The sequence below is a fragment of the Lynx canadensis genome, chromosome B3, assembly GCF_007474595.2.
Source record: "Lynx canadensis isolate LIC74 chromosome B3, mLynCan4.pri.v2, whole genome shotgun sequence".
NCBI lineage: Eukaryota > Metazoa > Chordata > Mammalia > Carnivora > Felidae > Lynx > Lynx canadensis.
Genome location: NC_044308.2, coordinates 73,040,984 through 73,066,603, shown reverse-complemented (window position 1 = coordinate 73,066,603; position 25,620 = coordinate 73,040,984). Strand labels below are relative to the sequence as shown.

Sequence of the window (25,620 nt, the reverse complement as noted above, 5' to 3'; positions counted from 1 at the left end):
GACCGCCTGGGCCAACTGCCCTCATTTTAAAGATGAGGAAGCTGAAGCCCAGAGAGGTAAATTTGCTCAAGGTCGTGTAAGTAGGTAGAGGCAAATCTAGGCTGAAACTCAGGACTCCTGAGTCCCAGTCCTGCCTCTGCTCCTCCCTTCCTGTGATTCAGGAGAATTAGGATCTTCCCTAGGTAATCTCTGTCCCTCATGGCTCTATGACCAGCCCAGATATGGTTATCCCTGTAAAACAAGAAGGTGTTTTATTTTGGCACATAGTTTATGATTTCAAAAGAGATAGAGAACATCTTAATTCATTAATTTTTTAAGTTTTATTTCTTAGGCTGCAGGCAACAGCAACTAGTAGTGGGAGAAATGGTCCATGAGATCCCAGGGAAGCCAAAGAAAAGACAGAGATTTAAAAACTTGCCCTTTACCAAAAGTCTAATCCAACAGAAAGTTGGCTCTGATTATTCTTTCTCTGCAGGACTCATTACAGAAATGACATCTAGAGCAGGGTGGCAAATACAGAACCGTGTGGCGTTACCCCCTGCTCCTGTTCCCATGGCAGATATTGCTAATAGACACATCACTCTTTCGCTCTGAGTCTGCATGTGGCCTCACCATCCTGCTTAACAGTGTGCTCCAGAGAGCCACCACCAATGGCCAATGAGATAGAATTTGTCCTCCTCACCCTAGGGAATAATTGGAGAGAAGACCCAATTCTTCTTGAGAATTGGCTTGAGAAGGCTTGAGAATTCTGGTTGTCAAGAGTCAGGTCCCACACAGCCCATCACAAAAGGTGTCACTGACCTGGTTAGACCAAGACTGTTCTTTCCACAGGCTGCTCCAGACATGGCGATAGCAACACCATAGAGTTTCACTTCTTCTTCACACCTGGCTTCAGGCAACAAATGATGATGGGGTTCTTCATACCTGTTCTTGCCCAAAGGGCCTTCAGCAAGATCCTTCCCCAAAAAGAAGTCCTGGGGGGGGGCTCCCCCTGCCTGGGGGTGAAAGACATCTGTAGGACCTCAGGCTCTGCTTGGCATGCTTCTTATCCATCAGACCTGGGGGTCTTGGAATGGAATGTAGCACAGGAAGAGAGTGATGGAAAAACCCCTTTTTAGTCCATTCAACTCACATTACCACACATTCAGATGCTTCTAAGCTTTTTCTTTTTATCACGTTTCTATTCTTTCACCAAAAGAGGTACATTTGTCCATATCCACCCAAGGAAATTTCCCCATGTCCTCCACAGCTGCATTAAGCTTTTTGTTGACAGGAAAATGTCCACCTACCCTTTTAGGGTGCTAACTTAGATCCTTAAAGATAGTCCTCTTTGAGTGACTGGGGAGAATAGGCCAACAGAGAAGCAGCTGCAGGTGTCAGGGTTGAAAGGGAGTGGGAACAGAAGCGGCAACTTTGACTTAAGTTATGAACAAAGAATATTTTCCTCCCCTGACCTGTTTTCTGTCAACATCCCATATGACCTGTTTATGGAGATGGGCTAATTAGAGCAGCAGAGGGCGCTGCAAGGTCAAAAACAAAGCTGCCCACCTCAGAGGAAACTGGGAGAACGGTCTTTTCTGAGTGATAGCAGTGACCAAGAGCCAAGCTGTGGGACAAGAATGGCTTTGTTTACCAAATCCCGCCAGCGCCCCACCAGGTCTGAGGGCCCCTCTTGAGTGGTGGTTTCAGGCTAATGAAAGGCAGTCCAGGGTACTCAGTGCCTTGGGGAGTTACTCTGCAGGTATCAATAAGGTTTAAGGGGGATGCAAAAGAGAAATTCAAGGGCGATAAGTCTGTAATAGCTCATTAGATCTTGAGAGTCTCTTGTATCCTGAAACTTTGAGAGTCACTTGATTGTACCCGGTTGCACACTGTGGTCTCTCATGAATAAGCCTATTGCAATTTTTGGAAACCATATGAGCAGGGTAAGGAGGCCCATTTCTCATGCTTCCACTGCTCTTAGGGATTTGGGAAGAGCACAGCTGGCTCAGGTGTCAGGAGAGTGCAGTGCTCTATGACATGCTTGCAAAATTGACAGAAAATTACATATGTGGGTCACTTTTTGACTTTTTGGGGGGCATTAATTGGTACACGTCTTTTGCCAGATTTTGCAACTTTATATTTTTATTTTTTTAAAGTTTATTTAAATATTTTGAGAGAATCAGAGAGAGTGCGAGTGGGAGAGGGGCAGAGAGAGAGAGGAGACAGAGAATCCCAAGCAGGCTCTGTGCTGCCAGTGCAGAGCCTGACCTGGGGATTGAACTCATGAAACTGTGAGATCATGACCTGAGCCAAAACCAAGTGTTGGGTGCTTAACCGACTGACCTACCCAGGTGTCCCACAACTTTATATTTTTACATCTTTTCTCTAAATATCTGTGATGGGAATAAAACTCTCAGGACTATATTCATTAGTCTATTTAGTAAAAATTCTAAGAGCAACAGCAAACACTAATATTCCCAGATCATTTGCTTGTGTCTTGCGTATGTTATTTCATTTAATTTTCCAGTGGAGCTGTGAAAAAGTTATTATTGTTATCTCTGTTTTACAGATGGAGGAATTGAGGCTTGGAATAGTCAGGTCATGCTTAAGGTCATACAGCAAATAAATGCTAGAGCTGATATGAACCTAGGCATCTGGCTCCAGAGCCCCATTTTTCTTTTTCTCATTAAAAATGAAAAAATTTTGGGGCTCCCAGGTGGCTCAGTCAGCTAAGTGTCTGACTTTGGCTCAGGTCATAATCTCATGGTTTGTGAGTTCAAGCCCCACATCGGGCTCTCTGCTGTCAGTGTGGAGCCTGCTTGGATTCTCTCTTTCACACACACTCTCTCTCTGCCCCTCTCCTGCTCATACTCTCCCTCTCTCTCAAGGGTAAATAAACACTAATTTTTTTTTCCAGCTTTGTTGAGATATAAATGACATAACATTGTGTAAGTTTCAGGTGTGCCACTTTTGATTTGATGTGCTTATATATTGCAAAATGGTTACCACCATAGCGTTAGCTGATACCTGTATCAGATGACATAATTACCAATTCTTTCTTTCTTTCTTTCTTTCTTTCTTTCTTTCTTCTTTCTTTCTTTCTTTCTTTCTTTCAACGTTTATTTATTTTTGGGACAGAGAGAGACAGAGCATGAACGGGGGAGGGGCAGAGAGAGAGGGAGACACAGAATCGGAAGGCTCTGAGCCATCAGCCCAGAGCCTGACGCGGGGCTCGAACTCCCGGACCGCGAGATCGTGACCTGGCTGAAGTCGGACGCTTAACCGACTGTGCCACCCAGGCGCCCCTCTTTCTTTCTTTCTTTCTTTCTTTCTTTCTTTCTTTCTTTCTTTCTTTTTTGTGGTAAGAATATTTAGGATCTACTTCCTTAGCAACTTTGGAGTATATGATACAATATTATCAACTATAATCACTATGCTGAACATTAAATTCTCAGAACTTGTTAGTCTTCTAACTGGTTGTTCGTACCCTTCGGCCAACATCTTTCCTTTTCTGCCACCCCAGCCCCTGGTGACCACCATGCTACTCTGTTCCTGTGGCAGAACCTCATTCTTTGTCATGACACTGCACTGCTGTTCTGAGAAGTGCCCTTCCTGAAGGGATGCCTTTCAAGGAATGTTGGAAGGACACCCTGGTGGGGAGAGTCATGATTGTGTCACCCTGAGGAGTTCTCAGTGTCTGAACTTTCTGTGTGAAGGGGGAGGGTGTCTCCCTCTGTGTGAGGGCGTCTGAAGCCTTCTTTGTTCTTGGTGTGGTCACATGTAACTGAGGGTGTGCAGTCAGAAGAGAAGGAGCAGTTTAATTTCAAAATTACTCCCTAGGGATGCCTGGGTGGCTCAATTGGTTAAGCGTCCGACTCTTGATTTTGGCTCAGGTGTTGTGAGATTGAACCCTGTATCCGGCTCAGCATGGAGCACAGAGATTGCTTGGGATTCTCTCCACCCCCCCCCCACCCCTCCCCTACTCGTTCTCTCTCTGTCTCTCTCAATAAATAAAAAAACTGAAAAAAAATTGCTACTGCCTAAATTAGGAAGGGAACACTCAGCTCTCTTATAAATATCAAGGCTGCTGACACCTTTAGAGCAGGGACAGACACCAGAAGCTGGGTGGGGACTGGCAGAGCTCCTGGATGTTGAAAGTCTGGAAGCTCTGAGACAATCTTTTGCCAGTAGAGGGCTGTGTTCCTGTGAAGGGGACCCCCGCCAGCAGGCGGCAGTGCAGGCCCCCGTAGCCTGGTCACTGAACCATCCTCTTCCAGGTCCAGGGGCCTGGGGATGCTCATGGGCGGACTTCGGACGGCCTGGTGTTCACTTTTGGTATTCTCCATGCCTACAGTCGCCTACAATAAAACACAGGATTCCCAGTGAAATTTGAATTTCAGATGAACAATGTATACTTTTTTTTTTTAGTGTAAATGCACTCTAAATATTACTAAAAATTTTTTGCTGTTCTTTTGAAGTCTGAACTTAACTGGGTGTCCTGCATTTTTACTTGCCAAATCCAGCAAACTTAGCAATGACACTGGTGAGTTTTTGAGTGAAGAAAGTTGCATTCCTTTATTCCACAAATATTTATGGATTGTCAATTATGTAGCAGCCACAACCCTAGGTGCTGGGGGTATATCCATGAACAGATAAACAAGGTCTTTGTCTTCATGGAACTGGCATTATGGTGTGTGTGTGTGTGTGTGTGTGTGTGTGTGTGTGTGAGGGGGCTGAGGTGGGACAGGGGCTGAGGTGGGACAGGAGGCAGCTGCCAGACCATTTGCAGGGTATTACAGGCCCAGGAAAGGAGGTCCAGCTGCCATAATCTGATTTATATTACATAAAGATCTGGGGAAGGGATTGTCCTGGAACAAGAACAGAAGTAAGAGGACAGTTAGGAGGTTACTGCAGTGGTTCTGACAAGAGATGGTAGTGTTTGCAGGAGCTGCTGGTGGTGGAGATGGACAGGGTGGACGTTTATTTCATGGCAGAATGAACAGCACTCACCGATGAGTTCGACGTAGGGAAGGGAAAAAAGGAACTCCTACAGACACTCCTGGGTTTGGGGGAGTGAGGTACTCAGTCTCGTCTTTCTGAGGGCCATACACCCTGCTGTTGCCATGTTCCTGGCTTACACACAAAATGGTATTTGTCTTGCATGTGACTGGAAGGGCCCGTCCCAGGGGCTCCAGCCACCATGACTCCAGTGGCCACACTGAGCACTAGCCCAGCAAGCTTGTAACCCACTCACAGCAGTATCCCCCATGGAAAGCTCTGCTGCGGGGGAGAATTTTCCAGCTGGAGCCAAGCGTGTGCTGCAAAGGGCCTACTGAGAGATGGAAAGTCACACTCTATGATATGCAGCAAGCACTCTCAAGGGCAAGGTATGCCCTGAGCATTAGAAATAGAAGATTTCTAGAATTCAAGGCTAGGAGAGATTTTAGAATCCATCTTGTTCAACCCTCTTCCCTCCCTCTTTACATGGAGGAGTAAGAGACAAGTCGAAGGTACTCATTCCTTTATGCCATTTATTGAGTATGAGTGCAGCTGACCTTGGGCTGGACACCGGTCTGTGTGTGGTCCAAGGATCCGGGAATGGAGGGTAAGCCTCTTGTACAGCAATTGGGTCGTTGGGCTTGCATTTTCTATTTCTCTCTCTTTATTTATTTTTTTTAAAGTAATTCATCTTCATTGCGTTTTACAAAAGGATTAGTTCAAGATGGATTGAGGACCAAAATAACAATAACAACAATAATTTCTTGGCTGGAAGCATTTGCCTCCTAGAGTTACAGCTCATTCAGCCACATGACTGTCAGGGCTGCCTGCCTGCTCCAATTCCCTCCCACTTCCTCCCGTCAGAGGCCCCGAGATGGTCTTAGAGACCTCAGGAACCCATTTTATTCTCCAGCCCTGATAGGAAGATGACTCTCCTTGTGGGCGTTAGCCTTTTGCTTTTCTGTGGGTACACTCACTCGTGTACATTCCCTTTGTCCTACCACCCCGTTTTCCTTTCTCTGACTTTAAACGCATGGTCTGTTCCTCTCTGCGCCTGGTTTTCCATTCATTCTCCACCTTTGACTTTCATCTCTGTGTCCTTCTCCTGCCTCTGCCCGTTGAGTTCCCTCTGGGAGGGCCTGTGTGGGACCCGGTGCCTATGGGGTGCGGAACTTGACCGTTTTCTATTTTTATCTCTTCACAGACCGAGGCGTGCTGTGTGACCAAGTGACCCAGAGCCCCCCGTACCAGACAGTGGCAAGCGGCAGTAAGGTGACACTGTTCTGCACTTACCACACAACATACTCAAACCCGGATTTATACTGGTACCGAATAAGGCCAGATCGTTCCTTTCAGTTTATCCTCTACAGGGATAACACTCGATCCAAAGATGCAGATTTTACTCAGGGTCGTTTTTGGGTGTGGCACAGTCAGTCCCAGAAAACCTTCCACTTGGTGATCTCGGTGGAGCCTGAAGACAGTGCCACATACTACTGCGCCATCTATCCCCACAGTGTCGCAGGTGCCCAGGAGGTCTGAACATAAACCCCCAGCACAGCCTGGTGTAGCTCCCTGGGATCCTTCTTCCCGGCTATTTTGTGTTCCAGCCTGGCCTTTGGAGGTGCCCTGACATGTCTGCTGAATAATACAAGGGCAGCTCACATCCAGGAGAGCACCCTGGCTTCAGATGGAGCAGAGCACCTCCCTACCTTCTGACTCAGTGGGCCGTTGCGGTGGGAGAGTGGGAGAGGTATGTCTGGGGAATTCTCATCTTCGTGTCCCCAGTGCCCAGGTCACTCACGCCTGATACGGGGGCCTGTTGCGTATGTACTCTGAGGACTGTGAAGATAAACAGAATGGCCAAGGTACCATTCGGGAGTGCTTTTATTTTAGTCTCTATCATTTATCCATTGTTGTGAATTGGTCTGTTTTCCTTTTAAGATTCAAAGTAGACACAAAGTTACTTACTTCAAAATTTTCCCCCCAGTTCACCTTTTCCCTGCTTCTTCTTGTACAGCCACCTTATTTTTCTTGAATGCCCTTTGACACTGCCATTTCACTTACTTTATTTGGAGAACATTTTTCTTCCACGGAGGAGCATTGAGATACTCCGAAAAAGCTGTTGGTGATCCCTAGAACCCCAGCATCAAGTCCCTGCGTTTGGAGCTCTTTGGTGTCTCCAAGGAAGATGATCATCTCCAGGAGAATCCAACTGTGTGATGTCAAAATAGATACACCCTGAGCCCTGGGAACTGGTCCCTCTTTCCTTTTTTTTTTTTCCATTGAATTCTTTGCCTTAAAACAACTATTCATTATGAGATATAACCTTGAAGAGAGTAGAAGCCCAGGCTATGATTTTATAGGGAAAACACTAGAGCGCAGAGAAGGGAGGGACCTTCATTCCCAAGGTCAGAGAGCTGGGTAATAATAGAGCTCACGTGTGCTGCTGCGCTTTTAGGGCTCTCCCTGGCAGCTTCATCACTAGGTGCTCTGGCAGCAGTTTATCTGGGCTTCAAAACAGGTGGGTGAAGAGCAGTCACTAGAGAGAGGAATGTACAGAACACGGGTGAGGGAGCCAAAGGCTTTGGGCAAATGTCTCCGCCTCCTGGGTCTCTGTGCTGCCCACGACTGAGTGTGTGTAGCAATCTTCTGGAGGACTCCCTCAGGGCTGTTTTGGACTTAAATGAAGTGCTGTATGCAAAAGCTCCAGAGAACTATAATCCGCAATATGATGCCCCCCCCCCCCCCTTGAAAACAGCCACAATCCCCACCTGGCTCTTGCCATTAATGATTTTCTGGAGGCTCCTTTTGGTAGGAGAAATTCAAGATCCTGTGATAAGCTAGGATTTTTTTTTTTTTTTTTTGACCACCAAAGTAGATCAGAGGGTGGCTCATTTATATGCTAACTATCGGACAATCCTGAAGTCCAGTCTAGCTGAAATCAAATCACCACCTTGTCCTTGTTTTGGGGATGCTGTATGTTCTAGAAGGAACTTTGGGCTGGTGCTCTTGGTAACATGGTTCTGCTCACAGCCACGTCCTGCCTCACTGAACGACTTTGAAGAAGGTACATTACCTTTTTGGAAGGGGTATTTTTTCCATCTGAAAAATGAGGATGTGATCTTTTTGTTCTTTGCCACTTATAGAAACATGCTAATGTTACCTAAGGTAACAGATGTGAATGTTTTGGAAATAGGCATTCTTTACACACACGAGGTGCAGTTGTGTGGAATCTTCTAATGGTTCTTCCCTGGATGGACCTCCTTATCCATGTAGATTGTCCTAAACCCATTGACTCAGAGGGCTACTGCCTCCTTTCTTTGCTTTGGGCTGTAAAGACAACATGGGAGTCTGCAGATGGCAATATCAGGGGGAGTTGGTGAGGGTTGCTCTTTCACTTGTGACCCCATAAGCCCCCGCTTGACACCCTAGGTAGCACCCTAGGTGCCCAGGAAACCACAATAGTGGGTTGCAAGGGCTCTGCTACCTGAGTGGGTGCACCTGGGAAAATGCTGTGGCCTTGCTGATGTGGAAGTAGCAGAGCCCATCGGCCACAGAGGGGTCATTGCTGCTGTTTTGCTGTAGCAGCAGCAGCAACAGCCGGAAACCCAGGGCAGGGTCCCCGAGGCAGGAGCCTGCAGGCTTGGGGCTCAGGAAGCTGCGGTGTGACCTACAAGTTCAGTTTGGCTTTTGTCTGCCTAACAGTGAGTTCACAGCACCCACTCTCCCCCTCCCGCGGTGGTCTGTTATGAGTAAAGCCAGAGGCAAGGCACACTCGATGCACTTTAATAAATGAAACAGAGACAACACTGAGAATGGCAGAAAACCATCAACAACAAGGGGCAGGCAAGAGTCAGCATCCACTGAAATCAAATTCCCTGTGCATATATTGGCAGGCAAAACCCAGTAAAGATACTCTTTTTACAGCCCAAATCTAGGAGTCTCATTCCTCTCCCTCCCTCCAAAAGTGCTTGCACAGTAAGTCGCTTGAAAGCAGGCCCACCTCTCGTTCATCTTTACACCCTCAGCTCGGTGCCTGGAACTTAGAAGGAGTCAATTCATGTTTGTGAAGTCAATTGATAAAAGTAATTTTCTCTGTATTTTACCCTGATCTTTGCTAATAGCTTGGAGAGTATTTAGATGAGGCTTTAGAAACCCCATTGGCTGCATGAGAAGTCAAATGTAATTTTGTTTGTAAAGTACTAAGGAAAGCAGAAAGTGCTTTTGTGGATGAGAATGCCAGCTTGAGGCAAACCTAGTGCTGGGCTGAACAGAGCCATTCCTGTTAGGTGAAGGGCATCTTCTCTCCAACCCCCAGGGTCTGTTTTCCTCGGGGAGTATGGAGCTGGGAATCTGTTGGCTCCCACTTTCTACTTTTGAAGGCAAAGAAAGTTAAGGGAAAAAAACACTATTTTCAAAGTGTATCTGTTGTAGAAATAATAATAAAAAAAATGAGTCCTATATCCCTTTATAAAGCAGCAGATAGAGCAGTTAGGACCATAATGCCCTACTCCCTAGGACTTGTGTCTTTCCACAAAGCTGGAAAATGAGCTGGGTTTGTTGCTTTGATGGTTTGGGTAGCAGCCACTTAAGCAAGACTGGGATCGGTCACCTTGAATCACCGAGAAGCCAGAAGTCTAGGAGACAGCTCCTCTGTAGGCTTATGTGAAGACATAATGTGGGAGTTTCATAAGGCAGCCTTCTGAAGCCAGTCAGCCTGCAAGTGAAGGACAAGGATCAGAGTGTCATAGATCACAGATAGTCAGTGCTGGGAGGAATCGTAGTACTCACATAGTCTGGGGATGGCCAGTACTTGCTGTGGCTGCATCATTGCAGACATCACTAATCTATCATGGTATGGTCCTTTCTGCACATGGCCATAATTCAGCTACTCCGTATTAACTTATCAATATTGGCATAAGCCATGCAACTCATTTGCTCTCCTTAGTCTTTCTTAACTCCTTTGTTTAATGGGTGAAAAACCTCAGGCCTAAAGAGGTGGACAACTAGGCTAGGGTAGCAGAGCGTTAGTGACAAGGACAGGGTGAAAACCCATGTCTTCTGTCTCCTAGTGTAGTGCTCTTTTTATATAGCCACACTGCTCTTGTCCTTGGGACTCCTGGAAACCAGTCACCCATTTGGAAATGATTGGACATGTCCTCAGGCTGGGTTGGATCAGTCCCACACTTGAAATCTAAAGTTGTCCCTAGATCAGGAGTTGGGACTGGGGAGAATTGGGGGTACTGGAAAAAGGGCTTCGTGGGCAAACCTAGGCCCCGGTTTAAACTTCATGTCTAAGATTACATGAAGAAGGAATGCAAGTAGCAGGCAGATAATTAATGTCTCAACTGCAACTTTGTATGCATCTTGAATAGCTAGCAGTGTGCTGGTTACTACTAATGGGCATGTAGGTTCATCCCAAAGATGGGCTGGTCTATACACTGGGAGTCCTGTGATAAAGAGATGGGAGCTGGCATCTCCTCTGTCTAGGCAAGGCAGTTTCCGGAAATTCTTTGGGTGAAGCTTTACTGATGGCCTTGCAAATAACCATGACCCTTGGCCAGATAAACAAAATAGCAAATAAAGAAAACTATTTCTCATTACATAGCTCCAAGGTTTTAGCTCCTGGGTTGGAGGTGGGGATTATCGGCCAGTATTACATTATATTACATAACACATTTTGAGTCTGGCTTGAAATAGGAGGACAACAGGAGATGGGGTGTTATGCTGAGTATCTGAGGTGGCCCACCTTTATTAAATCATACTGTGTCTCAGGGCACCTGGGTGGCTCAGTCGGTTAAGCGTCTGACTCTTGACCTCGGCTCAGGACACGATCTCATGGTTTGTGGGTTAGAGCCCTGCATCAGGCTCTACACTGATATCTCAGAGCCTGCTTGGGATTCTGTCTCTCCTTCTCCCTGCCCCTCCCCCACCTGTGCACATGTGTTCACACGCTCTCTCTCTCTCAAGATAAATTAAAAAAAAAAAATCCTTTTATGTCTCTGTGTTCTTCCCTTTCCAAGCCTTCTTGGCCCCTTACATTCCTAAACTCCTTTTCTCCATGTGCAGCATAGTTTGGCTTGAGGTAGGCATAAGAAGAAGCTAATTCTTACCTTAAAAGAAAAATAACTTGGCAGTCAAGAGAAAATTGATGGCAAGACTCTTGGCAAACACCATCCGGAGCCCCAGCACTGTGAGGGACAGCATGTTTACATTCCCGGCTGTGAACTGTGAACTGTGATGAACTGTGGCTGAACAAGAGTAAAGATAGCGGCTTTAGCAAGAAACTAAATTCCCTTCCAGAAATTAGGTGCACAACACACGGACACCAGCCTGCCCCGAATCACCATCATTCTGCCTGGGCTGCAAGCCTAGCTTGGTGGCAGATGGCCCTGAGAGACCCAAGGCTGCTGCTCACTCCCAGCCAGGCAAGCTTTGGAAACCCATGCTTGTAGCCAGGCAAACTTCGCCGAGAGGCTCAGAGGGAACCAGCTGGGCTCAGGTATGGTTTTTGTTTTCTTTTGAAATCTGCTGACTTTTGGCCCTGTCTGACAATTACAGAGTTTGCTTTAACACTCAGTTCTGAAGTTGACCCTTGATTTCAACTAACCTTTGGGCTCACTGATGCTCTTTGGAGTTAGCTTTATGTTTTCAGTTTCCGTTGGTTCTGGTTTTACAGTACCTGGAACAAACAGCAGTGGTCAGGGATTTACTGGCAACCAAGAGGCTCAAAGGGTTTGAGGTTTGAAAAGTGGAGGAGACTTTAAGTAAGTAAACTGAGGATCAGGGGTATGAGTTGCTTAAGGTCAAACAGCTATTCGCACAGCCAACATTCTTCCCATTCTGGAATTTTTTCATTATATTATGAGGCCCACATTCAGGTATGTTTCCAATTTGTAGGATGAAATTTGTAGGATGAATGAGGGTTCTCAATCCCGTGATAGGCTGGGCTGCCCTTTGTTTTGGCATTCACATTGGATTAGGCTGTGCAAAAATTTTTTTAAAGATTTTTTTTTTAAGTTTTTAAAATTTATTTAGATAGAGTGCAAGAGAGCAGGGGAGAGGCAGAGAGAGGGAGAGAGAGAATTCCACACAGGATCAGCCCTGTAAAGGCAGAGCCCCTCATGGGGTTCGATCCCACAAAATGTGAAATCATGACCTGAGCTGAAGTCAAGAGTCAGACGCTTAACCCACTGAGCCACCCAGGTGCCCCATAGTCTGTGCATGAATTTTTAACCCAGAGTCTAGTAGTAGGACAGTCATTAGTATCAAGGAGACAGTGGCTGGTGAAGAGGAGATAGGAGATGAAATAAGATGGACTTTATCTTAGATTCCAGCTCAGGGATGCAGAGTTAAGTTCAAAGTCAATGATGGGCCATAGTTGGGCTCAGTCTTATTTCTAGCATGATGCCACGTTGAGAATGATCTGTCAAGAGTTTACATCTTCAGCTTCCCTTTCCCTCAATTTTTCTTCCCTACAATTCCAGTCCCTTGAAACTAGATGTGACCTACCTGAAGAATTTGTCCTTGGTTCAAAGTTAGTGGAGCTCACGATTTTACTGTTGTGTTCAACCGAACAGGTCACCGAATTTGGATCTTCATACCGACCAAGCTTGACAGCACTGTACTTCCCACTGGGGGAGACGACAATAGCAGGGTCAAATTCTTCTAGTTTCTTGGTTGATTCGAGTTTTATGTCTATATCCTTAGGATAGAAATCCTTCACCAGACAAGCAACCGTCGTCCCATTTCGCATGATGAAAACGGATGGTGTGGCAGGAGGCTGGCTTTCTGCAAATATAATCAATTTATCTTGAAAGGGAGTTAAACGGTGGGGTTTACTTCAATTCCTTTGGGGTCAAATACTGCAATACAGACTTTCCTGCATCCTTTAGTGACCTGGGCTTGTTAACACCCAATGAAAGAGGTGGCTAAGGGAAGCGGAAATGAAAGGCAGTCAGTCTGACTTCTAGTTAGGAGCTGCTAAGAGACCTGGCTGGAAGTGGAGATGGAAAATAACAACTATAAACAAGTTTCTGGATCATCTGGGATTCAATTATCTGTATTTTGTTAATCAGTCCTCTGGATGATTACAGTCAGGTTGAATATCTGTCTGCATCGTTGGTTTATTTTAAACGCATAAGCCCTTAGAATGAGAACAGGGTTGGTGCTCAGTTAAAGAATCAGGGTCTGAGAAGGACTACATGACTCATTCAAATACCCTGAGGATGGCAGTATTGGAGTCACTTTAGGGTGTCTTTCTCATTTTTCGGACTGGAAGGGATAACCACTGAAGTTAAGTGGTACATCTCTCTGCCTTTAGGTAAATACTTATTTTGTTGTAAGGGACTATCCTATAGTTTCTGAGTCTTTTATCAGAGATAACAGCTATTATTCCCAGGAAGTCCTTATAGATATTAATTTTTTTAACATTTATTCATTTTTGAGAGAGAGACAGAGTGTGAGTGGGGGGGAGGGGCAGAGAGAGAGGGAGACACAGAATCTGAAGCAGGATCCAGGCTCTGAGCTGTCAGCACAGAGCCTGATGTGGGACTCAAACTCATGAACCATGAGATTACGACCTGGGCCAAAGTCAAATGCTCAACCAACTGAGCCACACAGGCGCCCCTAGATATAAAACCAGTTTAAACCCAGTTCTTATTTTATTCTAAGTGAAGCTATGGCGTGTTGGTCCTAATCATTGGATCGCCTCCTGGCCTCCTCTGCATTCATGCCTCACCTTGACCTACCATCTATCTGCTACTCTGTATATGCATCTTTTTCTTTCCTTGAAACTGAAAGTTTTAAAGCTTTGAGGGAGGCAGTATTGGTTCTTTCCCATCATGCCTTATTAAGGTTTGTGAATTATGATAAATTTTGTCCATGAAGACTTGGATCCTTAGGCTATCTTCAAATAACTGTTAAAAAAGGAGGGTGCTGTGAAGATGCCTGAAATCAGGAGAGACAACCAATCTGTGAATGGTGACCTAGATATATTTCCAAACAGAAGCTTAACTGTCAATTTTCTGTAGTAATTACTTGTGTGAATGTAGCTCTTCTATTTGAAACTAGGTGATATCAAATTAAAAATGTTGAATTCCAGTGTACTTTTATTTACTATGATCTATAATCAAGATATAAGGTAATGCTAAATGAAAAGTCTTGGTAATGGGTGAGTAAATGCAATCATTTTTCTAATACTCTGTCCTAATTTGGATTTGGGCGTTAGCTGTTGAAGCTCATGGTAGTGGAGCTATAAACAAATAAATTGGTTATATCTGCTTGAGAGGGTACGTTTGCTAGTCTAGAAGTTCTTTCTGATCATCATTTTGTAAATGGACAATGGCCAATCAGGGCTTTCCTAGGGAATCAGCTGTTCAGAGACCGGCCCCCCCCCCCCCCTTAACTAGCCTCCAAATATTTTTTTTGAAAAAATTTGTTACCACTTTTTTCTCTGCCTGGAAGCTCAGCTGGAAGACTGGATTCTGTTTCAGTCACTAAGGGCAGGAAACTCATTCCTAAGAATCTGGTTCCATATATTTTGGCTTCAGTTCTAGACAAGACGGGGATTGGGGATTTTTTCAGGGGGCTCTCCTGGAACCTAATTTCAACCCATGTGAGGAAACCTTCATCGTTTTGCTTTCCGGCATAGCTGAAGCCACTGATAACAGACACTGATAACTCGGCAGCAACGGCTTGAAAAACCACATGTTCATTCACCTGTCTTCAGAATTGCAACATTTCTCGTTCACTATACTGACTTTGGTGACATGTACTCTGGTTGATTTTCAAGGGAGTCATGAGATACAGAGAAAGGAAACCAGTAATTAAAAAACAAAACAAAACAACAAAACAAAACAATCCTATTTCCTTGGTTACTTCAGAGTATGACCCAATCCTAGCCTGCTTTACTTGGATAATTAAGGCTTGCTTGGGATTTTAAAATCTAAATTCAAAGGCAGTTGTCAATGATCACTTGGGGCTAGAGAGATTTGGTTTGAATAATTTGAACAATGGAACATAACTGACAAGACAAATGTCTGAAGAAGGTCATACACTTATGATATTGAGCTCTTAATCTGTTACTATTTCAGATAAAGCATAATGCATTCATTTGGTAAAACATTTTTCTCAGACCCTTTTCTCAGTGAATACCTATCTATTGAAAACAATTGTTTGAAAATGAAGTGTTTTATCTAATCCATTCTTTGGTATCATGATAACCAAAGAAAAGGTTATCTGGCTGAATTGAACCTTTAAAAAAAAAAAAAAACAGAATGCATTTTATATGGTTGCCATATGTAAACTAGTCGATTTTGTTTTCAGTTTAAACCAAAATCCGAGTTAGATAAAATTTGCCCTACTGTAGTCCAAAATTTAAAGATCTAATTGTTCATTTTTTTGAGAATTGCTGGTCTTTCTTCTTGGCCCACAGGTGTAATTACATTTCACTATGGGCTTCAAAGTGCTATTTGTTTGGACAATTGCTATTTTATTTCAGTCTTTCTCTTTCTATGAGTCCAATGCTAAGGTTATGTGCTGGTAAACAATACCAGAAGAAGTATATACCTTTCCTGAACAGCCTTTCTTAACTTGTATACATAGAAATCATCTATGTTTTAGATTCCCACTGAGTCCTATCAGTTCCCTAAGGATTGTACCATCTGTAACAAATGTCACTCACAAATTCAAGGCTCTCTGACATCATGGGATTTAACTTTAACATTGAAATACACATTTGCTCTACCTGATTACTCTGACCTGGTTAACTGTCTCTGTCTTAAATCTTCCAAGCTACAGGGCATTTGTTTACGGTTGCAATGAGGCACGTGCACTAGTCAGGTTAGCCAAAGAGATGGGTAAGAGTGGAAACAACCTTCTGGAGATTTGGGGCCAGAGTGTCCCTGCACATTCCCTCCCCCACCATGTGCCCCAGCAATTAGTACGATTTTTCTAGTTTTCCTGGCGTTTTCTGGGCTGCTCTGAAGATTTCAGAAATAAGTGGGGGATGCAGTTTGAATGTATGTTTTTTTAAAAAACAAAACTAGTTACAGAGCTGCTTCAGGGACTCAGTCCAGTGTCTTTATCTGGCCACCCCCCACATCTGGGCTACTCCATCTCCTAGTTATACTTTCCCAAGTAATGCAAACTGGATGGCAGCCCCAGTGCCAGGACTCAATTTATCCCTAGAAATATAGTGGAAAAAATCAACTCACGTGGTTCCACGAGGAGTTTGGTGCCGGCTCCAAAAAACATCTGTCGGGTATCCCAGGAGCACATCGCAGCACTGCCTCACAAGTAACCAGCCTGGGGCTGGCCCTGGGGCCTGGCCTAGAACATCTGTGCCCTGCCTCCCCAGCCTGGGTCCCAGCCTAGAGACCCCACAGCTCAGAGAACTACAAAGCTGCCCTCGATGAGATCAAGGGGCTGAGTGCACAGAGGCTCAGTTCCCTTTGAAGCTAATAATAGTGTATCTGCTGGATAAGGATGTGTGCATGAAATCCCAGCCAGGAAGCACGGAGACAGGGGACAGAGCTGACATAGAGGAAGAGAAGAAGGCGACAGGTGACTGGTAGCTGCCTTCAAGATGGACAATTTAACTCCCAGTTTATTGGAGGCCTTTCCAAGAAGAACACGATAGCTTGGGAATAGGGATGGGGCACGGAATAGTGACATTTCTTAGAGTGAATGTTTGGCTGAAGAGGGTTTAGACACAGGTCTGGTTCTCACATTCTGGTTCCCTTCTCTTGGGTCACAGATACTGCTTTTTGATTAGAAACCTGATTTCTTCCCCATCACTCAGACTGAGCTTCACAATAATAAGGAATCTGTCTCCTAATTCCCCGAGCCCAAGGAAAGGCTTTCTAAGGGTCTGAGGCTTGAACAAGAAGTTGGTAGTGGATGGAGAGCCCAGGGTGCTGTGTGTCCATGGATGTGGGTCAGAGAAGCCGCTGCTTGCTTTGGACCGCTTGTTTTTGTTTTATAATTCCTCCCGTATCTGGATCCAGATACAAGCTTCAGGAGGATATAATAATCATGTGAAATAGAATTTGAAGGCCTTATGGATTACTCGGTCTCATCACCAGAAATCTAGAGTCTAGGGCTAGAGCCAAAGGAAACGATGGTTGTATAGGGCCATTATTTGCTGTCAAAACTTTAAGATTGAGGGCTTGACTTGAAATTCTCACTTTCCCTAACTGAGCTTCACATAATCATATTACACTCCATCACTGCAGGAAGAGAAAACTGAAGAAGTAAATAGAGTATCACCAGAGAGCACAGGTCAGAGTCCCGGCAGAGGGGCTAAGCATCAGTTTCATGTCTTTCCTTTTTCCCTAAGATTCCCAAAGCCACAGCCTCAGAGATTTGATTGTAACACTGCAGATAATTCTGAATTTCAAGTGGAAATGATTTAAAGGGAAAATGAAATACAATACTTTTCGCTCAGATGCAATTTGCCCAACATCGATCAGACTGCAATCAGCTACAACATGACTGTTTCCCTCCTTCTTTCTAGTCTCTCCCTTCTCAAAGATAAGATAACACGCCAAATCCCACTATTGGCCTGGAAGCAACAGGCAACCAAGAACCCCTGTAAGTTTATGTTTCCTTCTGAGAGGCAGACGTCATGTTGACAGTACCAGCTGCTTTCAGGATGTCAACCTTGCCACATTCACGTACATTTCCCCACTTCTTTATTTCCTCCGAAACAAAATTTAACCACGTAAGGGGGCAATGCCTGCCCCATTGGACGTGGCATTTTGGAAAGCTTCTGAAAGACTACTGTTCTCTGGACCAGTCCCAGTGACTGTTGGCAGCTACCCAAACTACCTGAATATCACCCCTGGATTTCTGAGCACTGGCATGCCTTACCAGGGGACAGTATCTCTAGGAGAGCACCATGACTTCCCTGTTGTCCTGAAGTTGGTGGCTGTGATTCTACATTGGATGTAGGCTCCTGAACCCTGTGCAGAGTCTTCAGATCTAGGGCTAACCAAAGGGATGCAATTTCTGCTCTTGGAAGACCCAGACAAGGATGGGGCCTGGGGGATCATTTAGTCTGAGCCAGGCGCACTGATTTAATGCAAGTTCTCAGCAAAAAGACACAAAGGCAAGATTGGCTTTTGTCATCTGAGGGAGAGAAGACTGTCTTGATCTAACTCTCTCTGCAATAATATTTTTCTTCTTTTTAACCCTTCCTCTTCCTACATTTTGGCTAGGAGTCTTTTTCCTCATAAACAGTGGAGCGACTCTCACCTAGAGCTTGCCTTTGCCCTGACTGAGGAGGGGACCAAAAGCCTGACTAAGGGCTTTCTTCAGGCCTTGGTAGAAGGCTTATTGCTACAAATCTTTAGAACAGAGTTTCCGTGCATACACAGACTATTTTCCTAAGAGAAACCTAATTAATTCATCCTCAAATTTTACCTTGACTCTTTGCAACAACAAAACAATGCATTTCCAATTTAGAGCCTCCTGACCTCCCCCAAAGCTCCAATCCATTCAGGACTCTGCTACAACAAGTCCAAGGGACTATATGCGCTGAAGTAAATTAAAATGCATGACTTACTTGGTTCCACGACGAGTCGAGTCCCTGCTCCAAAGATAAGTGGTGCATCATGACACCACCTCAGGCATCATTACAAAAACCCCACCACCTATTTGCCCTCCGTTTAGTCCGTCTGTTTGGAAGGGGGGTGGGTGGAGCAGAACGAGAATAGCTGGAGGCATAAAACTCTGCAACGGTTTCTGAGATCTAAGCACTGTATCTTGGCAGCTTGTTTATATGTGTTGTCCTCTGAGTGTTGGCATTTAGGGAAGTCCCTAGGTTTTCTACTATTATCTCCTCAACCTGCCATCACTTACCCGCCGATCTTGCTTCAGGATCAAATTTCACAGGGAGAAAGGAATCATTTTGGGTTGGCTGAGAATTGACAAATGGCTATTGTTAGCAGAAACATAACTATAAGTCTCTGATCAATCATAAAGGACTATGACTCAGAGGTGGAAGAATGTGATGGTTCGAGCAAGAGCCATTGATGCAAAAGAAGTGGAGCCTAACCGAAGGGTCATAATAATCATACATGACCATGACTTGTATAAGAACTTGGCTATTTACAAATGTCTTGTGTTTATACTACCCCAGCAAACATTATAGTAACAAACTCCATGAGGTGATATCATTATTAGATCCTTCTTACAGATGAAGTCACTGAAGCTAATAATGGTTAAGATAGTGAGTGTCAGGACTGGGCCTTACTCCCAGGTTCTTTAGACTCCAGTTTCCATGCATTGAACCAGAGTAACGAGTGATAGGACTGGAAGGGGCCACAGCAGTCACTTGTCAAAACCTCTGTGGTGACACAAATGTTAACTAATGGATGCATAGGAACAGTTTTGATCTTTTCTAGTACCCTTTTTAACAATCAAATCACAGAATTCCTACCGGGTCATAAGACACTCAACACCATTGGACTTCCTTGCTTTTCCTACTAAACCATCCCTAAGAATTGGTCTAGAGGATAATTAGAATCCTAGTGTGCTAAAGCTGGAAGACCCCTTCGAAATCACTTTGCTTAGCTAGAGAGAAACTAAAGTTCGGTGAAGGAAAGTCACAGAGCTTGTCAGTCAAAGAGAAGGATTGAAACTTCGTCTGAATTCTTGGTCTGACTTGCTCATCATCACACCTCTCATTTACTAGGTGTATTTGGCACAGTTCTGGTTATGACCTGGTTATGATCTGTAAATGGTGAGTGCACAGGTGGGAAGCTGGTTCTCTAAAGTTAGTCAGGTAGAGGGAAGACAACGAATACTCTCCAGGAAAGGATAGTGGATCAAGAGGACCACTGCAGCACATACCTCATTCTGGAATTTATCAGAAACTCAGTCCCCGTTCCTCAAACCATCCCTTGCTAAATTACATGCTGGCTAGATTTTTTTCAAGGGTTTCCAAAGCTGGTGACTTGGGAAAATACTTAAAGATAATTGCTACACATAGTGGTCACAAGAAGGAGAAAGAAGTCACTTACGTGGTTCTACCTCCAGATAGGTTCCTTTGCCAAAGAACATTGGATACTGCACAGCTGATAGACCTAATCTAAAAAGAGCTTTGCTTTCTCTGTATGGTGACCCTGGCACCAGTTGCCAAGTCATGTGATATCTACTGGACCGTATTTTCTGTCTCATCTAGAGTAACTTCTTTGCGCCTCTGTCTTGGCGGCTATCCTTCAGGACAAAGCAGGAGGTGATTCCTGAGTCAAATAGAAATCTGAGCCTTTGCCATGTTACAATCTGAATTTGTGCTCTGAATGAGAGAGAATGAGTTTGTGCTCTGAGAGAGATTGGAAAGGAGTTTCTTAGTTTGATCAGGAGAGAAGAAAGGTGGTACATTGGTCATAGGCTGGCGGTTCTCAACCTCTGGGCTACACTTAGGTGGGGCAAAGATCTAGTGAGTCATGTACCCCACTCATTCCTCACTTTAGGGGACTTCCAGTTCATATCCAGTAAGAACTTTGCATCATTGTCAAGCATTGTGCAACACACTTCTTAGTATAAAATAGAATTAGAATCTTTAGTACATTAAAAAATTTTTTAAAAATGTTTATTTTTGAGAGAGAGAGAGACAGAGACAGAGGGCGAGTGAGGAAGGGGCAGAGATAGAGGGAGACAGAGAATTCCAAGCAGGCTCCAGGCTGCAAGCTGTCAGCACAGAGCCCGATGAGGGGCTCGAACTCACAGAACTGTGAGATCATGACCTGAGCCAAAGTCGGACGCTTAACCGACTGAGCCGCCCAGGCACCTCTAGTACATTTTAAGAACATATTCATAAATATAAAACTTTAGCAAGCTTTAATGATACACTCACACTTAAAAATGACTGTGAAATTAGCCTCTGTCATATGTAAAAATGAGAGTCTATAAGATTGTCTGTGTCACTTATACAACCAGGGTGAGAATACATTTTCAGATCTGCTTATAGCCCGTAACGCGTTGCAGATCACTCTTCGAGAATCACTCAAATGGAAAGTGAGTCTCAGCGGTGGTGAGACAGAAAAATGTCAGAAAACCTGAAATCTGGTTCGACTCTGTTCCTCACTAAGTGTGTAATCTTAGCCAATTTCATGGAGCTACATTTGTCTCCTTTATAAAGTGAGGGTGATATCTTCTGTATTGGGGGTTCTAAAGATGAAATGAAAGGGTGTGTATAAGGCACTCTGTAAACTAGAAAGCCTTGGCCGAATGACTGGACTGTTCATTAGGGTTACACTCAGAGAAAACACATTTGACTTGAAGCAAGGGGTGTAATTTCCCTGAGCACAGAGCTTCCCAGGGCCAGGATGGTAGGAAAAGGTCACTAAGAGGGAACAGAGTCCTATTTTTTTGTTGCAGATGAGAATGCCCACTTCTTAGGGCTGTGGGTGAGGCCTGAAATCCAAATTTCTGTCTCCCTTGGTCTTTTCTCAAGGCCAGGTATGACCTCCACTCCGTTCTCCAGTCTCCCCTTCTCTGGTCTCCAAACCGAAGCCCTGACTCCTCCCCAGGCCTATTACCAACCTGACCTCATTTTCAAATTCTCTCCCTGTCACTCTCTTTCTTCCAGGCACACAGGCTTCCTTACTATCCTTCACATGCTCCAGGCAGCGCTGCGTTCCCCCTGAGTGCTCTTCCTCTGGATGGATATCTGCAGGTGGCTCACTCTGTCTCACCCTCAGGTCTCTGGTCAAATGTCACCTTTCCAGTGAGGCCTTCCGTGACTCTGTTAGAAACTGCACACTGCTCCCTCCACTAGTCTTCTGCTTTCCCTTTCCTGCTTTATTTTCCCTCACAGGGCTTATTGCCGCCTAAAGTACTATATATTTTATTTATTTAGCTAGTTTACCATCTGTCTTTTGCCATTAGAGCGAAGGCACCAATAAGGCATGGGTTTTTGTCTGCTTTGTTCATGCCGATTCCCTCAGCACCTAGAGGAGGGCCCAGCCCATGGGGACAGGGACTCGTCACAGGTTGCAGAGCGGGGACCTGGGCTTGGCTCTGTGGGTTCCCAGTTTGCTTTTATTTCTATTTCCCTTTGCCTGACACCACAACTGACTGTCCATTCATTCATTCATTCATTCAACAGTTATTTAGGCCTTCAGTGTATTTGTGGGAACAGTGAGGAACAACTCAGCACCCTTGCCCTCAGGGAGCAAGGAAGACACATAGTTATACGAAGTTTCAGGTGGAGGTGAGAGTATAGAAATGGAGCGGGGTAAGGGGACCGCAGAATGACAGAGGATGGTTGGGAAGGCGTCACTAGAAGTGACATTGAGTAAAGACATGGAGGAGGAGAGGGAGAGAGCTATGTGAATCCCTGGGAGAATGTGGTTGTGGGCACAAGGAACTGCAGGCCATGGGCTCTGTTCTGAAACTGATGGTTGCCAGAGGGAGTGGGTGGGGGAGGAGCAGAGTCGGGGGAAGGGGAGCAGGAGACACAGGCTTCCAGTTACAGAATGAATGAAGAGGCCATGAGAGTAAAAGGCACAGCATAGGGAATATAGTCAATGGTATTGTAGTAGTGATGTACAGGGGCAGATGGTAGCTACCCTTGTGGTGAGCACAGCATAATGAATATACTTGTGGAATCACTATGTTGTATGCCTGAAACTAATGTAACGTTATGTGTCAACTATACTTCGATTAATAAAAAGAAGGCTCTGTTCTGGGAGATGCTTATCGGGAATGAGAGGGGAATGCCAGAGACAGGAACAGGAAAGTTATCTCTTGGAATTTTAGAAACACACCGATGAGCCCAGGATTTTCTGGACTCTTTTTCTTGGGGTCAAGATAATCTGTTCATTGCCTGGATCTTTCTGAGTGTAGAGACCTTCGAGTGCAGGGGTGTAGTGTGAAGAATGGGCCTTGCGTGGAGAATACCTCCTTGGGTAGCTGGTTTGGGTATGGGCGCAGGAGCACGTCCTTGGTGAAGGCGGGATGGTGGTGGGGGATGGTGGTTGGAAGGGAAACAGCCTAACTGTGGCTTCAGACCCTGCAGGCAGCTTGGAAAGGAGCCCAGTAGAGGTGGAGGGGGAGGCTGGGCCAGGCACGAAAAGCCTCCCATGTGCCTCTATCAAACTGCAGTCCCAACAGAAAAGAAAAGTTCTCAAGTGCACAGATGGTGGAATCAGACAGATGATACAAATTTTGACTCTGTGATCTTGGAGAACCCACCTCCCATCTGCAAACAGGTGAGGAATAGTACCTAGCTCCGCATGACCATTGTGAGAAGTGCATAAAATGGCATTCATTAATAAAGTGCCTCGTCCAGTGGCCTGATACATAATAGACACTCAGAAAGTGGTAGTTAATATAGTGATGACACATAATAATACATATTATTCTAAGTGTATCTCATGACCCACTTTCCTGAAGGTGTTCCTGATGACTATGGCCCTTTTCTAAGCTCCTATCATTGTCATGGTCAGTAGCACATGCTTACATCGTGGTTCTTTATTCCATGCTGTTTTGTCCTGTTTTCTGGTTCTGCTTTATGAAGTTAAGCGGCATGCCCAGGTTTTCTCTATCCAGAGGGATGAAAGGTTGATGGATTTGGGTCTGTGGGTTTGTGTAGACCTTTTGTTAGTTTTGTGCTACCCAGGAGCCCTGCAGATAAGAACACAAAAGGAGCTTCCAAGGAAAAGGAAGCTTCAAAAGGAAGTAGGCTTCTGAGAAGATAAATTAGTCTCTGGGTTTGCAGTGAGGCCTCCTCAATCCAATATTACTTGGCTAAAAAAGAAGGCATCATTCAAAGATATTCTGGATCCTTCTCTCTCTGGATGCCCCTTATCTTTTCATTTCAAAGGATGAAGGAATGTACCAGCTCAGTATTTCCCAGACTTCAATTAATCACATTTCTGTTTTGTCACATCCGTCATATAATTTGCTTAATAATTTTTTAAAATTTACTCCTTAAAATTTTTTTTAATGTTTATATTCTTGAGAGAGAAAGAGACAGAGTGTGAGTGGGGGAGGGGCAGAGAGAGACGGGGAGACACAGATTCTGCAGTAGGCTCCAGGTTCTGAGCTGTCAGCACAGAGCCTGACGTGAGGCTTGAACTCACGAACCGTGAGATCATGACCTGAGTCAAAGTTGGATGCTTAACTGACTAAGCCACCCAGGCACCTCTTAAATTTACTTACCTTTTAACTTAAAATATAATTAAAAGGAAACTTTAAGTCATAGAGGTTTGACAACCTAGTTGTACTATTCTGATATCCATTAAAAGATAGCACAATGAAAATGAAAAAGTCTATGTACCATATAAAACCTCAGGTTGTGCATTCCACACTTAGGAAAACACTGGATCATAACTCAGCAAACAGAAGGACTTAATTTATTAGGAAGAGCATGGTGAACAAAGGGAGGTTAGGGAAATCAGTCACTCACTCCACTGGGAATGTGGATAAACTATTATCTTAGTGAGAAATTTTAAAGCCAATGAGGTCTAAAGGCAAGGACTTGAACTAGTTGAATTTTCAAAATGTTGCTATGATTTTTCTCTCTCTTTTTTTAAAATCTGAATTTCTCTGCCCTGACAGTGCTAGCACAGCTTGGGATCTCTCTCTCTTTCTGGATGCAAAGCCATACCCTGTTTCTCCCCATAGTAGGTGAGGCCTGGGAATGGCCGGCCTGCATTCCTTCTTCTTCCTTCCTCAGCCCCGAATTCTATGGTTCCCTCACATCATACATGTAGGCATTCTCTGAGAGGAGACCACCCCATCAAATTCTCCCACCCCACCTCTGTGGAGCTTTCTTTTACTTTGGAAAACACAAGCTGAATGTCAAAGCATCAGGCTAGAGTGTGCTGTTAATATTCTAGTAGCCAGCTCAGCAAATTTGGGACCACTGACCCCACTGTTAGACTTCCCTAGGACCTTTGAAATGGGGTTTTGTATTTTCTTTCTTTCTTTCTTTCTTTCTTTCTTTCTTTCTTTCTTTCTTTCTTTCTTTCTTTCTTTCTTTTTTACATTAGCTGGCTTAATATTAATATCCACTATTTAACTGGAAGCTTCTGACAAATGGAGACTTTAAAAAAATTTTTTTTAGCAAGACATGGTTGAATTCAAATGTCATTTAAATGACACAAAAAGATGCCTTCTGTGTTGAGTACAATCTTTTGACAACTTCACCGTCGATTCTTTTATAGCAGTTAATTAACGAGTGGCACCATACCCTCTTCGTGAGGAAGATGAACACCATGAGTTGTTAGGGAATTTCTTCTCCTGCCTGTGTCCTATAGACTTTAAAGCATTTCTTAGTTGGAGGCATTACACCTTCACTTTGTTCTGCTTGGGATCTGGTCTCGCTGGGAACCAGAATGTTCCCGCTTCCTCACTAGTAACCTAGCTTCCATTTGTAGCTCAAACAATTAGAAGCCAATGTCTGGAACTGGGTTTTTGTTTGTTTTTTTCTGAAGAGAAATGTAGCAACCCCAGTGACCACCCTCTGGCTTCACCCTCCAGGGCCAGTGAGCTGTCTCGAGAGCATGTGTTTGGCCTAAGGAAGGTCAGAAGTATTCATATTTACATTTAAAGAACTTTGATAGAATCACTTAGGCTCAGATCAACCTTTTTCCTGATGGGTTCTCTCCTTGGGGAGTTAAGCCA

At 44.5% G+C, this 25,620-nt stretch overlaps 2 gene segments (V, D, J or C); one reads left to right on the top strand and one right to left on the bottom strand.

Annotated features, from left to right (window-relative positions):
• The first annotated feature begins 5,887 nt into the window (after nucleotides 1–5,887).
• Nucleotides 5,888–7,232, top strand: LOC115516220. The segment is given in 2 exon segments: nucleotides 5,888–5,943; nucleotides 6,185–7,232. Coding segments are annotated over 2 exon segments (372 nt in total).
• A 613-nt stretch (nucleotides 7,233–7,845) lies between these two features.
• On the bottom strand, nucleotides 7,846–18,129 carry LOC115516205. The segment is given in 5 exon segments: nucleotides 7,846–9,697; nucleotides 11,094–11,231; nucleotides 11,591–11,662; nucleotides 12,493–12,771; nucleotides 16,197–18,129. Coding segments are annotated over 4 exon segments (552 nt in total).
• Nucleotides 18,130–25,620: the final 7,491 nt, after the last annotated feature.